We start from the raw sequence: 14,615 nt of genomic DNA, 5'->3' as shown, positions 1-14,615 counted from the left end.
CTAGAATGTTGTTTCCCCGAGTTGGAAAGTCTATGTGTTGGTGTATTTTTGGGAACACACTCTTTAAGTCTGCGTGTTTGAAATCCCCAGCCAAGATGAGAAAAGCATCGGGGTGGGCTGTCTGCTGCTCACTGATGTGCTGGTACAGTTCATTTAGTGCCTTGCTCCTGTTGCTGTTGTTGGAGCTGGGAGGGATGTATACAGCAACGAGCAGTATGGCTGTATATTCCCTCGGTAGATAGAACGGCCGGCACTTAATAATAATAAACTCCACCAGGGGTGAGCAGTGTTTGCAGACCACAACAGCATCGCGGCACCAAGTGAAATGATATAGCCTCGCTCCCTTTAGCGTCACTTCAAAGCATCATCAGCTGCGCTAAAGGGATCTGCCCTTATGTTGTTCAAGTTTGTTAAGACATTCATAATAAATATCAATAAAGCAAGATGCCCTGTTTGAAATATATGACATGTATGGTTTATCTAAACGGCAAAGGTCAAATATAAATTAAAATTATTACAACAGATGTGAAGGGGGAGGAGAATGTATACGTGCGTCAGGTTTTACGATGAAAAACACTTCCGCAAAGGATACACCTGTGTATCTTCGCTCATAGCTCCTCAGGAAGCCTCCTCATCCTCGCGGTGCAATTAGAGCATTGAGATGTCCTACAAGATGGCTGAGCTCGATCGCTTTCCGGGTCATAGGATGGAGGACAGAGGAGCGAGGAGACTACATTTTTCAGATGCGTTCCATCAGCGCTGTCATGACGTACTTTTCCAGTGATTAGTCACATGACAAGTACAGCTCATCTGATTCGCTTAAAAAAAACTGCGCCTCCTCGATGTAATGTGCAGCAGCTGCCCCCTGGAGGACACCTGTAGAATAACACCAATGACGAGCAGCTGGAGCAGATGTTTTGAATTACATTTCTATTAAAACTAGCAAGATGATCCTAGACAAAATGAAAAAGGATGTGAGATTGCAAACATGGATAAGGCCGATTCTTTCATTGAGTCTTTTATTCACAAATGGCATCAACTCATTCTCACAAACAGCATCTTTGCCTTTCTCTACCTCTTTTTTTTTAATATTTTTTATTTTACAATTTATGGAATAAATTTTAACTTGAAAATGAAACGGAAAATATAGTTTTTGCATTTCAGGATGAAAGGCTTCCTCTTCTCAACTTCAAATGCATTCTTGTTAATAAATACCTTCCCCCTAAGCTTCAGAGCCCTCAGAGCAGAATAATATGGATAGGTTATGGAGAAGAGGGGAAAAAAACGATCAAATTTTCCTTCTAATTATCTTACAAAAACAGATGAAGCAAAAGCAATATGTAAGGTTTGAAAAAGGCAGAAAGGCAGAAAACAAACAAAGCGGGGAAAGTTTAAATGGCAGCCCAGACGAACTGAGGAAAAGAAAACCTACTGGATGTTGCAGGAAGCGCCCTTTTCAACGTAAAAAAAAAAAAAAGTCTGAATATTCACACTAAAAATACGCACTCTCCACCTGCATGCTACTCAGTAGTGGATCCACATTAAGGTGAACTAAGACAAAGTGCATTAAGGCTAGTAATGCAGCATTTTATAAACCTACAACTAATTAAATTCACGCTTTGTCCTGGCAGACGGTTGTTTAGGAAGGGGGGGAAAAAAATTATTTCTAATTGGCCCAAGAAAAACATCCATAAGCATGTTTTTCCGCAAACTTATGCGCAGATGCCAAACAACAGCGCCCCCTCTGGACAAAACACATGCGCAACATAAGAAATAAAAGCGGATTTTTCTTCATTTGAATTTAGAATTATTGCATAAAATCTTACAACCAATAGAAAAAAAACAAAAAACATTCAAAATGATGTAACAAACAAAATTATTTATATTCAAAATCACCACAAGAATTAAACATTACTAATAATCGAGTCCTTTGCAATGTCTGCCTTAGAAAAAACTCCGAGCCACAAAGAGCCCACTGCATTCTGTCACATAGAAAACCGGGTTCGTCAGATAACAGTTAAAACCAAGAGAGCATTTTTGGGGCTGTCGCACTGTAGATGGCTCCACATTCCTCAGATTTTCCCATATCTTTTATTTTTTAATCAAAAGTTAATTTATTACAGGCTCTGACAAAATGAAAAATCTCTTTGGTGCTCCAAGGTTCACTGAGCTTCATGAAATTCATATTTGTTGGTTGTTTTAGCATTCGGTTGGATTATATTAAACTTACCACAAACAGTGCGTGCCGTTTGAGACACCGGCAGCGCTCGCTTCACCAGCACATTCAAGTACAATAGAAAAAAGAAAAAAAAAAAGAGAGAACACAAGAACAAAACTAAGTCCAGAGATGTCCGATTAAAACCGCGGTGCAGATCCCCATCCTCGAACCCATCATGGAACCTCCGTGTCGTCATGGCAATCATGGGACCAAAAGCCTCCAATCAAATGTTCTCAGGTGGGCGGCGCCAGACAACATGTTTGTTCTTTTTGATTGGTGGATTACTTACTAGTTGCATTTGTCCTTGTCTTTTGTTTTCCTCTTTTTCCGTTCTCAACGTTTTCATTCAATAGCTAAACAGACTTCTTGTTCAGTTTCTTGCCTTTCTTCAGAACCAATTTGTTTTTGATGTATCCCCTCTTCCTCTTGGCTGTCTGTGAACCAAAGGAAATAACACATCAGAATAGTCAACATTCATAATGAAAATTTACCATTGGATACGATAGTACAACGAGACTATGTAGTATTTACAGGTTTTAGTTGTCATTTGGCTGCTACTATCATTCATAAACGGGGCTCGAAAAAATCGCTAGCCCAACGTTCCAGGGCTTTTGTTTTCTCCAGTCGGTTTACCCAAATGTATCACTGCCCTGCCCGATGGGCTGTGTCATAGTAATATAAAATTCCTTCCTTGATTTGCCTTGATTTAAACCGTGAACCGGAACGTAAGTTGATCACTTGCATGTGTTTCTAAGTCATGCCGATTTAAACATTCAAGTGCCATGAAGAGGCTAAAGACAATTCAATTCGGCACACGTTTCAGACAGCGCACAAACACAGAATTGATTCCTCTTACACATATCCTTGTGCTCGAATGGACACATGCACACAAAATTCTCTCAAAATAACCATCTCGGCAAGTATTCTCGTGTCTAAAGCAAACGTAAACAGTGGAAAAAGAAATCGCATGTGCATCATTATATTGGATCCTTGCATTTGGTCTTAAAGGGCCAGCAGCTTATAAATACCTGCTGTTCCATAAGCGCCACCTGCTGTCAGAGAGTGACATTTGCATCTCATTCAGCCCGTCTTATGCTTTTGTTTCATTCAGATTTTTTTACGTAGTATAGTTTCACAAAGTCAGACCATTCCGTTCAAATTTCACCTTTGTTTGGGTCGTGATTAAAATGCAGTGGTTGCCTCTGATTTTTAATGGAAAGAGCACAGGCAAAGAGATTTCTTTTATTTGTATTTATTAGATTTGGGATTTGCCTTCAAATTTCAAGCTAGTTTTATTATTTGGCATTTTTCAATTTCACAAAGAAATGTGCAGCATTTTGTCTGAGAAATAATAAAAGGACACATTTTCATTAACTTGTCTTAAATCTCATTTTGTGTAAAATGCCTTACACTATACAAAGTAATATTTTTAATAACACTGTAATAATAAAGATTCATATGATAAAAAATATTTACAATTATATAAATAAACACTTTTCAAACCATATTTATTATCATATGAATATTTATTATTATTATAAACACGGTATTATTAAAAAGGCCACATGGACATGGTAGCCCTCCAACATGAATTTTGTTCTTTTAATGTTAAAATGAATGATCAATTAATCATTCATGACAATCAATTAAGAACATTCCTGAAAATTGACATTTTAACTTGCTATGGTGGTTACTATGGTCTTAATACAAACCCCGCTATTAAGCTACAACTTTTTACAAGAACAATAACAATGCTGTTCTAATGGAATAGAGAGGGAAGAACCTTTTTTGAGGTGTACTTCTGCTTGGCTGCGATGTTGCGGAGCTTGTGGTCCAGAGCCTGTCGGTTCTCCTGCTTCTTCACCCTGTAGATGGGCCTGCACAATTGTGACAAAAATCAAAATAGTCGATTATCACAATTTACATTGAATGATGTTTATACCATTGTTTGAAGCAACTGCAAGCCATATTTTTATATGAAAATAAACAAGCTGAAAACACTCAAATTGAAATACTTTTATTGCTTTACTATAGTATTAAGCCTCAAATGTCAACTATACATGCATGGTATTATATAAATTAAAACAATGGAAAAACCCTGTAAAAATATCAAAGTTCAATAAAGTTATAAAATAACGTAGTTATATAAATAAATGAACATTCCTGAAAATTGACATTTTAACTTGCTATGGTGGTTACTATGGTCTTAATACAAACCCCGCTATTAAGCTACAACTTTTTACAAGAACAATAACAATGCTGTTCTAATGGAATAGAGAGGGAAGAACCTTTTTTGAGGTGTACTTCTGCTTGGCTGCGATGTTGCGGAGCTTGTGGTCCAGAGCCTGTCGGTTCCCCTGCTTCTTCACCCTGTAGATGCGCACCAGCCAGTGCTCGGAGGTGAACGCCTCCTCCAGGTGCTTCAGACGGATGTCCTTGTTGCCAATCTCTGCATTTCGTGTCCGGTCAAATCCAGGTGGTGTGCGGAAGTCCAGCTGTGGAGGAGGTGTTTGGCATTAAGCAAGCAGCAAGGCTTTATCTATATGTGCATTAATACAATATCAGAGTTGTAAAATGGTGACAGCTCAAGGATCAGCTCTTGTTTTCAAACAGTGTCACAACACAATTATGCGACTCTTGTATATGGACCTAATGAATTAAGCGAAGAAACACTCACTTGCATTTCGCCAAAGCGGTAGTAAGACATCTTGTACATCAGGCAGTTGAGCAGGGTTGGAGAGCCGGCCTTATCCACTCGAAACTCCCCCTGCGGTGTGAAGTAATCGCTTTCCTACGAAAGAACAAAAAGATGGCAGTTTGAGGACTCGTTTCTGACATATGGAATAATAGAACACATCATCACTGCTATGAAATGATCCCTGTTAATTAAAAGCAAAGTTTGGGGAGGGTGGGGAATCACCAAAACAAAAGCATACCCTAAAAACCTGCCCAAGCCTAAACTTTCCTTTATTATACAAATTCAATAACACGATAAAATAACGAATTCCTTTACAGATATTTCAGGATTGACACTGACCCGGATATCTTTAGGGTGCTCCCCCTCAGCAATGCGCACCATCCACAGGAATTTGTTTATGTCGTCGCCTGAATATCCAATCACTCCCCCAAAAATGATCAGGACGTAATCCACATCCAAGGACTTCATAATCTCATAGGCTGCACTCTCATTGGAGGACATGGCTTTACCGACCTACAAAGGAAACAGAATATTGATCATGATCTTTCATTGTCCACAAGATGGCACTACTGAGCCAAAGCTTAATGCTGTTTTAGAAAGAGTCACCGTTTATTCCTAAACAACAGCAAATCAGACCTCATGGTAGTGTCTGAAGCAAAGTTTGCTGTCCTCACCAGTGCTATGTGGCTGTTATTCCACGTGTTGTTGTCCACCAGCGTGGTGCGGTTGGCCATTCCTGCGATCTGATACCCGTAGTCCCACCAGGACATGACTCGAGCATGTTCATCTGTATTCTGCCTGAGCCAGTAATACGCTTCACGGAAATCATCCAGAATGTTGCGTGATCTGGAGGTAATTATAAATAAATGAAGAAAAATCAGTAACTCAGATATTCCTTCTTTTAAACAAGAAATAGGTCACGTGAAAGTGCTCTTACCCATCATGGTTGTATGACGCCAGCACTACGCTGGGACTGGAGTAGGCGTTGCTGGTGACCCACGTGCAGTGCACCGCAAACATCATCAAGAGCATCAGCATTAACATGGTAACGATGCTTTTAATGTTGGGGCCCAAACCCTCCTCTGGGCGGTCCTGTTCCGACACATGCTTTCGGACTTTGCCGGCCTGCAAATGCACAAGGACCAACCGATTAGATCAGACTGAATACAGATGAGATACAAACAAGCCATCCCCCAAATCACAATTCTGATACCATGCATGTGTTACTGTACGGCAGGCTTAAAATGCAACGTTTTATCCACCAAAGGGTCCTTAGCCTGACCTTTGTCCTTTCGCTGACCTTATCATAGAGATTCCCCTGATTCCTCTTGTCGTCCTCATCACTGCTGTCCTCAGCCGGCGGGTTCTCACGCTTCATGTCATCACCCAGGTAGTGCTCAAACACACTGGAGAAGGCGATAGCTGAGAGCATGCACACCACTGGGGTGAGCGTCAGCATCAGACGCACCATCACACCAGCAAAGTACACCGCGCTGATGGCGTACAGAGCCACTAGAGGGCAACAGGGAAAACATCACTTATGATTCCAGCAGACACAATGTGGCACTGCAGTACAGAATGAACGGTAATGAACTGCAGTGTAGTGTTTATAGTTCTGTACTGGATAATGACTCCAGAGAGAAAAAAAAAAAAAAAAAAAAACACAGAGGTGGGCCTTTAAACATGTAGCAACATGTTGCCTGTTCACGTTCCCTTGTTTGTTCCGCTGAAAGACTCCAGAAACTCCATGATAGCCATAAAAAAAAAAACTCTTCTGGGGACTGGGACTAAATCAATGCATTCTGTTCTCAACAAGTGGAAATACTCATAGCAGACATCAAAACAGCAGTGAGTGTTCTCAGGCATAAACAGGACATATTCACTACAGCTTAAAATTGTTCAGAATAAACAGCCTGCTGGCAGAAATAAGCTCAAAGATGTTTAGTGCCACTTCTAGAGGATCAAAATTAAGATTTTAAAGAAAAGCAAGGGACATTTCAACAATATACCCTGACAACATTTCATACATTTTGAATTCAATGGATGAATATTTTGGATGAATATTTTTCATAAACTAAGGCTTAAAATGATTCCAATGTAACATGTAAGAAAGACACCAGCTTAACTAACTAATTTTATTTACTTAAAAGTTTTTGGGCATTCAAGCCACACCAATGTATAAATGCCATTACATTAGAGATGGAAACATAAAATCAAACATCATCTGCAAACAAATAATTCTAAATTTTTTATCAGGACTTCACATTTCTAAGCCATTTTTGTAATGACTTTAAATAATGAATTGAACTGAATGCAGACACATTGTCTGGTAATTTCAAGGATGTTAGACATGCTCACCAAAGACTCGCTCATCGTTGATGTTCTTGATGCAGAACCAGAGGCCTGCTGGGAAGGTGCAGACCAGGATGTGCAGGTCAAAGAAGAAGGAGACCCAGGTGGTGGGCTGGTGCTCTGACACAGAGGCGATGATAGGGATGTGGATCTTCGCATATCTGAGCATAATAGGCAAATGGGCTGTGTTGACTTGCGGTGTAAAATGTTGCAAATAAAACTAACTAGCATTAAATTACCACATTAACTACTGGCAAGCTACACTAACAACTACAGTCTAATACAATGCCTATAGCTATTTGGCTAGTACTTAACATGGACAAGCGAAAACTGCACGGTTGCTGAACAGGGGGTTGTTTGTTGAGGAGTTGTGCTGCTGTTCGCCCTCTCAATTTTGCTGCATTTCTGTGCTCAGTTTTGGTGACTATCAGTGTTGTGATCATTATCTGGTGACCTGACCTTGTATCTGTGCGGAGTGTGCACAGCGAGAGCTCGACAGGACTGTGGGTCTTCCAGCAGAGCTGCTGCATTGAGGTAGTTACACATTTATGAATTTATGATGGGCGACGTATCACTGAGTCCAAAGAACATGAAGAAGCTGGCAAAAAAGTCAAGGGTTTATGGCTGAGAGACGTACAAACACTGCTCTACCTGTAGGGCTGCCACAAAAATTTTATTAATTGAAATTACGATACAAGGCCTATCAGTAACAACAACATGTCCTGTTGAGTGTGTCTGATCCACAGCTGCATGATTTCTTTCACGTCTGTTCATGGTGGTTCTAGGGCTGCACGATTAATGGAAAAAAAAAAAAATCACAATCTCGATTCATACATAAATGTGATCATGTCTAAATGATGGCGATTCACTTGCATGTTTTTCCTTGCATTCACATGTTGGAGAACTGAGCGTGTGCGATTACCTGCATCTGTCCTTCTCCTTCACCAAGTCATATATTAGTGAAAAAAATATCAGTTGTCAGAAGATGAAAGCGATATATTTGTCGTAGTATCTTTCAACGTTTAAGGGGATTTCCTGCATCAGTGCTGTTCAGTGCATTGAATCAGTGCCATAGATCTCTATGAAGTGAAATATCAGCTTCAGGGTTACTAAGGTGATGTGTTGCTGGTCGCTCAAAGTTAAATTAATTACTATTTTAGGACCGTTAAGCCTTTTTAAATGTTTTTTTGCATTGTGACAACTAAGACAACTAAGCACATTTCTTCTCCAATATCTCATTTTCAAAATTAAAAATGCAAAATAAAAAAATAAAATAATTATTAATTCATTAAATTATATACAATTTACACACTTTGTAGTATCTGTTGCGCTGTTATGCAATTATTTATGCTAAACTACATTCCCATTTAATAATAATAAAACACTATTACAATAATGAGAATCATCAGTGAAAAAAAAAAGAAAATCTATTTTACCATTTTGGGGTGAAATATGATCCATTCTATATGAAATTTGTGTATGATGTTTAACTCACATTTTAAATTATATAATACTAAACAACAGATTTTTCTCACAGAATTACATTGGTTAAAGTTTGCTACAATGTGACCGTCAACTAAAACGTTTTGTTTTTGTAAAATAATATTATCTAAGTAAGAGTGAATAAAATGAATGACACTGACAAAAAATTACATTATTATAGTTAATATTAGTTTAAAAAAAATCTAAATAAATATCGTGAGATTCAACTAAAGTCAATTCAATAAAAAATTAAGAAAAGTGTGGTGTATTTATTTTATGACTGTGGAGTTATATATGACTGAGACATTTCTTGACTGGCTCTGTGAGATTTCAATTCTATTAATGAGTGATTACAATATCAAAGAATAACAATTACAACTTGTCATAATAGCACAGCACTACTTGTTTGTGCACTAGAAGTGGGGTTTCATTGGCAGCGTGAATGAATATCAACTGAAGGCAGCTATTCAGACATAATTCAAGCCAATCCAAAAGACTGCTTACAGACATAAATCATGCTACATGCTTGAGCCCGCGACAAAATCAGGTCTGTTGTTAAGCCATTTAACGGGGTGTGCTAATGAGCTATTAGCGACTTACTCATACGACCGAACACCAAACAAACAACAACAACAAAAAAACTATATGCAATGTAAACTGTACGGCATACTTACCCTGTGTCCCAGAGAGAGTAAAAACGCCCACTCCAAGGAGCAATGTACCCTGAAAGCACATTAACACAACAGAGTGATTAAACGCAAATGGGCACCACCTGACCATTACTGACTCAAGAGCACTTTCAAGCAGCTTCTGAGACACTGACGAGCTTGGACTATGTCCAGTGAACCTTAATACCACACATATAGCCGGCAATGTTTTCAATTAATCTACACTACAAGACTGTGCTCGGTTTGAAAAGCAGTGTGGCGAGCAGAGGGGAGTTCTTAATGAGATCTCAGAGGCCTGCTGCAGACGTGGACCTGCAGCAGTAAGATTAATGAAAGCCCCGGGTGCGTCGGGAATACAAGCAAATCACCCTGACTCCATATATACTGGCAGAGGTGCAGTGTTAAGAGGCTGAGGTCATAGAGTCACGCTGTATTCAGGTGAGAAGGCAGAGAATTGGATGTGATGGTGTGGATGTGTTTTTCCTTTCTTACTGAAAGATGTTTGGTTTGGATGATTTAGTCGAGGGCAAAATATAATTTAAGAATGTGCTCTTCGAATGTCAAAACGTATATATATATATAAAAAAAAAAAAAGTGTTTCATATTTCATCAGCATTGTGTCCTCTACGTGACAAGTAAACAGCAATGAAGCTTTTTAATATTACGCTGAGAAAAAAAAACAGCTTTTTATTCTGCAAATCAGTCACGCAGGGTAACAATTTATTATGGTGCAATCTATTTACTGACAATCTTGTAAAACAGTGCAGCATTAAAAAAAAAAAATCTTCCAGTGACATTTGCGACCTTTCAATACAGAGTGGGGTAAGAAATGTCAGTGGCTAAAGTTGTGACACACCCTTAAACTAACAAACGGCATCATTTTTAGCATGTAACCATATATTTGATATATATGATGGACATGAGACAAGTGATTTTGTTATGCTAAAAACGTTTATGCATGTTAAAGTAAGATTTCTACATGGCAGGTAAATGAAAACTCAAAACGTTTGTGGTGAGTCATATTTTGTTAGTTTTTAAAAAAGTTACTTTTATTCAACAAGGATGCATTAATTTATCAAAAGTGACTAAAGACATTTATAACGTTACAAAAATATTCCATTTCAAATAAATGTTCTTTTTTTTTTAATGTTGCATTCATCAATAAATCCTTACAAAAATTATGGTTGACAAAAAAACAACCGTTTTTAAGATTGATAAGAACCGTTTCTTGAGCACCACATCAACATATTAGAATGACTGACACTGAAGACTAGAGTAAAGGCTGCTAAAAATTTTGCTCTGTCATTGCAGGAATAAATTACATTAAGCATGTGGTAAAATAGAAAACTCTTAATTTAAACTGTAATTATGATCCAGCATATGTGGGGCAAGCTGTCTTTATTTTTTTTTTTTTAATTCAAAATGTAATGTTTGCATGCTATAGATGCCTTCTTGTAATTTCAGACAATAGCAAACATGAGATATAATAAATAAATATTCATTTTCTCACTTGTCCTTGTCTAGAAGACAACTTTAATAAAAAGTGGAAAAGTTTATCACACTCTGACTAACTGAGGTTCAATCAAAGGCTTATTTAAACCAAGTCGGATTTTATTGGCAAAAAAAAAAAACATTTCACATTTGTGGTCGAAGTTCAGTTGAAAGTCTGGTCAAGCAAACCAAGTTTTATTCAATTAAATGTATTTGTTTAATCGTTGTCTTTTTGCACTCACCTGTGTAAGTCAGGTAAATAACAGTAAGGAAAACCACCCCCGCAGCCAGAGAAACGCCCAGAAAGAACAATGTCTGGAACTCCTGCCTGGTCAGTCTGTCCTTCAGATACTGCAGAAAGGCGTAAGCCTGAAGCAGTGCAAATACACCTGCAAACACACAAATGTACCATTAACCCACATACTCAGCCGTTTCAGATACTTTCCCAACGGTCATGAATTCCTGGTGCTAATCTAAAGTCATGTAAATCACCGCTCTCATGGCCCGAGTTTATGGATTGGAGTTGAGTGAGATTATCTGAGATCAGTGTAAAAGAGCAACAGTTGAAGAATAGAGGCAAACCAGTCTTACCTGCAGCAGCCATGTGCTCACTCGTCCTGATGGGCTGGAAGCCAACAAAAGGGATCTGCATGGACAGCACCAAGCCCACTATATAAAATGTGCTGTAGGCTGAGATAAAGAGAAACAGAAAAAGAAACTGAGATTTATCTGACGCAAAGATGCTTACCAGAACTATCAAACTTAGTGTCCCTAGATAGTCACTGTGATAGCGTCTCTAAAAAAAAAAAAAAAAAAAAAAGCTCTTATGTGAGCACTTAAAGGGATGGTTTACCCAAAATGATGTCAATATTGTCTCACGGCAATTACGTTCAACCCCGTATGACTTCAGTGGAACATAAAAGGAGTAATTCTGAAGAAAATGTTTCCATGGAACCACAATTAATGGTTACAGATGGTCACACAAAAAAGTACACAAAAACACCATAAAAGCATCCTGAAAGTGGTCTCTGACTTGTGCACTTTATTTCCACATTTTCTAAAGACTTGAAACGTAGTGACTTAAATCTTGGCCTGTTCTGCACATAAAGCTATCCTATGGCTTCAGCAGACTAATATAGAGCATTATTCAGCTTATTGTGCTTTTATTATTTGTTTGAATGCTTTAGTCCTCATTCACTGTAACTGCATGGAAAAGAGCGACCAGCACAATTCTTCAAAATATATTTTTTTGCGTGTTCCACAGAAACAAGTCGTGCAGGTCTGGAACAACATAATGTTGAGTAAATCAATAAATGTATTTTCATTTTTGAGAAAACTATCCCTTATCCCTGTGATGAACTGCTTATGAACCTCTATTGTAAGTCACTTACAATTAAAAAAAAATCATCTGTTAATGGACAAATGTAAATGTATCATTCAAAAGAGTAAGAAATTTTTTTTTTTCCCTTTCTTTTGAAAAGAAATTCGTATTTTTTATTCAGCAAGGGTGCATTAAATTGGTCCAAGGAGACAGTAAAATATATTTATAGTGTTACAAAAGATTTCCATTTAAATAAATGCTGTTTTAAACTTACTATTCATAAAAGAATCATGAAAAAAAAGTTACCATGGTTTCCACATTAATATTTCCACTGTTCTGTACCACTTTGCTCTCCTGCTGCAAATGCTTCAAAATCTGTATTGAGGCACTCTTAATATTGTAAGTTCCCTATGATTAATTGCCTGTGCATTTCTCCCCATTTGCAATTTGCTGTGGATAAAAGAGTCTGCTAAGTAAATGAATGAAAAAGGTCTCTTTAAAGCACCACCGCAATTTGCAAAGTATGACTTGTTATCTGACATGAAGCTATTGAGTTTACTCCTGTTTCGTTCTGGATTTACGTTTGTCCAATGGCAGCAGTGGTATGTGGGTCTGCCTCAAGCAGAATGGGGTTGTGAAGGGAGACAAGGGGCCTAGAATGTCCCTGAATGCAGTCTGGGCTCCAGTCCCAGCAATACAAGAGCAGTTGAGTAAAAGAGTCGAACAACACATGACAAAAAATGTACTCGAATATGTACAGTATCTTATTTTGGATCAAGAAACACCCACTTAGAAAGAAAGAGGTTGTATAACACAACAAATAAGCTATTTGTATATTTGTATTTGTATAGTGCACAATATACACATTTTCCTCTTTTTCTAAACCAGATATCACCTAGTTTCCTACCTGTCTTTTCTTACTAGCCAAAAATGACAGAAACTGCACAATATAGCAAAATGGAGAGAAAACACTGACACGCCAGTGACAGAGAGCAGTCATCGCTAGAAGATAAGACAACCATAACAGTCTGTCACCTGTGCGATACTTGACTGACAGATCCGTAAAGTGGACCCCTACCTGAGAGACAGGCGTTGACAGCCTATCAGAAGAGAGGTCTAAAACACACTGGTGCGTGTGTGTACATGAGAGACGGCGATACAGCTGCGCAGTAGAGGAAACCGAAGCCGCTTGTGACAGAACTGTATGAGCTGTCAGCCTTTGAGAAGCATTAATTAAGGGCCAAGCCGGACCATCTTCACACTAAAATGGGACAATACACACCTAGCCCTCCAGACACAACACGCATAACATTTCCTCATCCGTGGACAGCTGACGGACCGTTTTGTGAAAGGAGCTCTTAAAAGGAGTTGGAAAAGAGCAGCGATTAAAAAGAGTAAAAAAGGGTTGATTTAACCGGTGACGAAATGTCCAAGGTCTGGAGTCACAAAAGTGGCTTTCTGAACATCTAGTTCTGGTACTTCCCAAGAGTGACTACCTGGAAGAGGAACTACACACTTAAAGATAACTTTTACTTTTGCATTGGCACCTACAGTGGAAACCTGTGGTGACGCAATCTAATTGTGTCATTTCAGTGCACCACACAATAGCAGCAACAACAAAGGACAACAAAGGGAAGACACCAGGATTAGAGCTGTGCTTTTGTTACTCTTTGGATACTTTGTTGGTTTTATGTTAACATGAGGGATGGAAATGCGAATCTGAGACAATAGAAAGAACAAAAGAATACTGACAACTCCAAATCTCTCTGGATGTCGTCAATGCGAGTTTCAGGAACGTCTGACAAGTTGGACTACTTCTGAAGTTCCTGAAATGTGCATTACTTCCTGCAGTAGGAATGCGGCTAAATTCTCACAGATCCATAGTATCTGGCTAAAATCTGGTCTACTTCACAGCTTATTCTGGCCATGAATCCCCTAATTAGACAGGAAGAGTTTATTAGACAGCACGTAAAAACAAAAACTGAGAATGGGTGCATTACATAACCTTGAGGGACAGGTTTATCTTAAATGAAAGACCACCATGATATTAGGGATGTTCATTTCAGTTATTTTTCCTAACCAACAACCGACGCTCGTTAACCGATTGTTAACAGACAAGATTATTTAAAATTAGAATTGAATTAAATTAGAAAGGATAAGTGTCTGTGACCCGTTAAAAAAATACTAACATTTGTTTCCCGGGGATTAATTTTACATGCGCAAAAAGCAGCAAACAACAGAACATGAGGATTCACATGGTCATATCACATCGTGCACCTGCAGTGCTTCTGCGAGCGGAGAAAAACATAATAAAGCTAGGCTATATACAGTGGGTACGGAAAGTATTCAGACCCCCTTCAATTTTTCACTCTTTGTTATATTGCA

At 38.5% G+C, this 14,615-nt stretch overlaps 1 protein-coding gene across 1 annotated transcript in view; it reads right to left on the bottom strand.

Moving 5' to 3' along the window:
• Positions 1–2,571: 2,571 nt before the first annotated feature.
• LOC107668300 (dolichyl-diphosphooligosaccharide--protein glycosyltransferase subunit STT3B) overlaps positions 2,572–14,615 on the bottom strand; it is a 69,116-nt gene continuing 57,072 nt past the window's right edge. Inside the window, exons 6-16 of the mRNA XM_016460123.1 lie at positions 11,501–11,599; positions 11,152–11,298; positions 9,425–9,473; positions 7,275–7,429; positions 6,217–6,428; positions 5,854–6,041; positions 5,591–5,762; positions 5,256–5,429; positions 4,896–5,009; positions 4,507–4,713; positions 2,572–2,652 (exon numbers count right to left, since the gene is read on the bottom strand). Of these exons, the coding sequence (XP_016315609.1) occupies positions 2,572–2,652; positions 4,507–4,713; positions 4,896–5,009; positions 5,256–5,429; positions 5,591–5,762; positions 5,854–6,041; positions 6,217–6,428; positions 7,275–7,429; positions 9,425–9,473; positions 11,152–11,298; positions 11,501–11,599 (1,598 nt within the window). The remainder of the gene's footprint in view (positions 2,653–4,506; positions 4,714–4,895; positions 5,010–5,255; positions 5,430–5,590; positions 5,763–5,853; positions 6,042–6,216; positions 6,429–7,274; positions 7,430–9,424; positions 9,474–11,151; positions 11,299–11,500; positions 11,600–14,615) is intronic.

The sequence above is a fragment of the Sinocyclocheilus anshuiensis genome, unplaced genomic scaffold, assembly GCF_001515605.1.
Source record: "Sinocyclocheilus anshuiensis isolate Anshui unplaced genomic scaffold, SAMN03320099.WGS_v1.1 scaffold1623, whole genome shotgun sequence".
NCBI lineage: Eukaryota > Metazoa > Chordata > Actinopteri > Cypriniformes > Cyprinidae > Sinocyclocheilus > Sinocyclocheilus anshuiensis.
The sequence above is the reverse complement of the archived record's forward strand: the minus strand, read 5'-3'. Positions and strand labels throughout refer to the sequence as shown.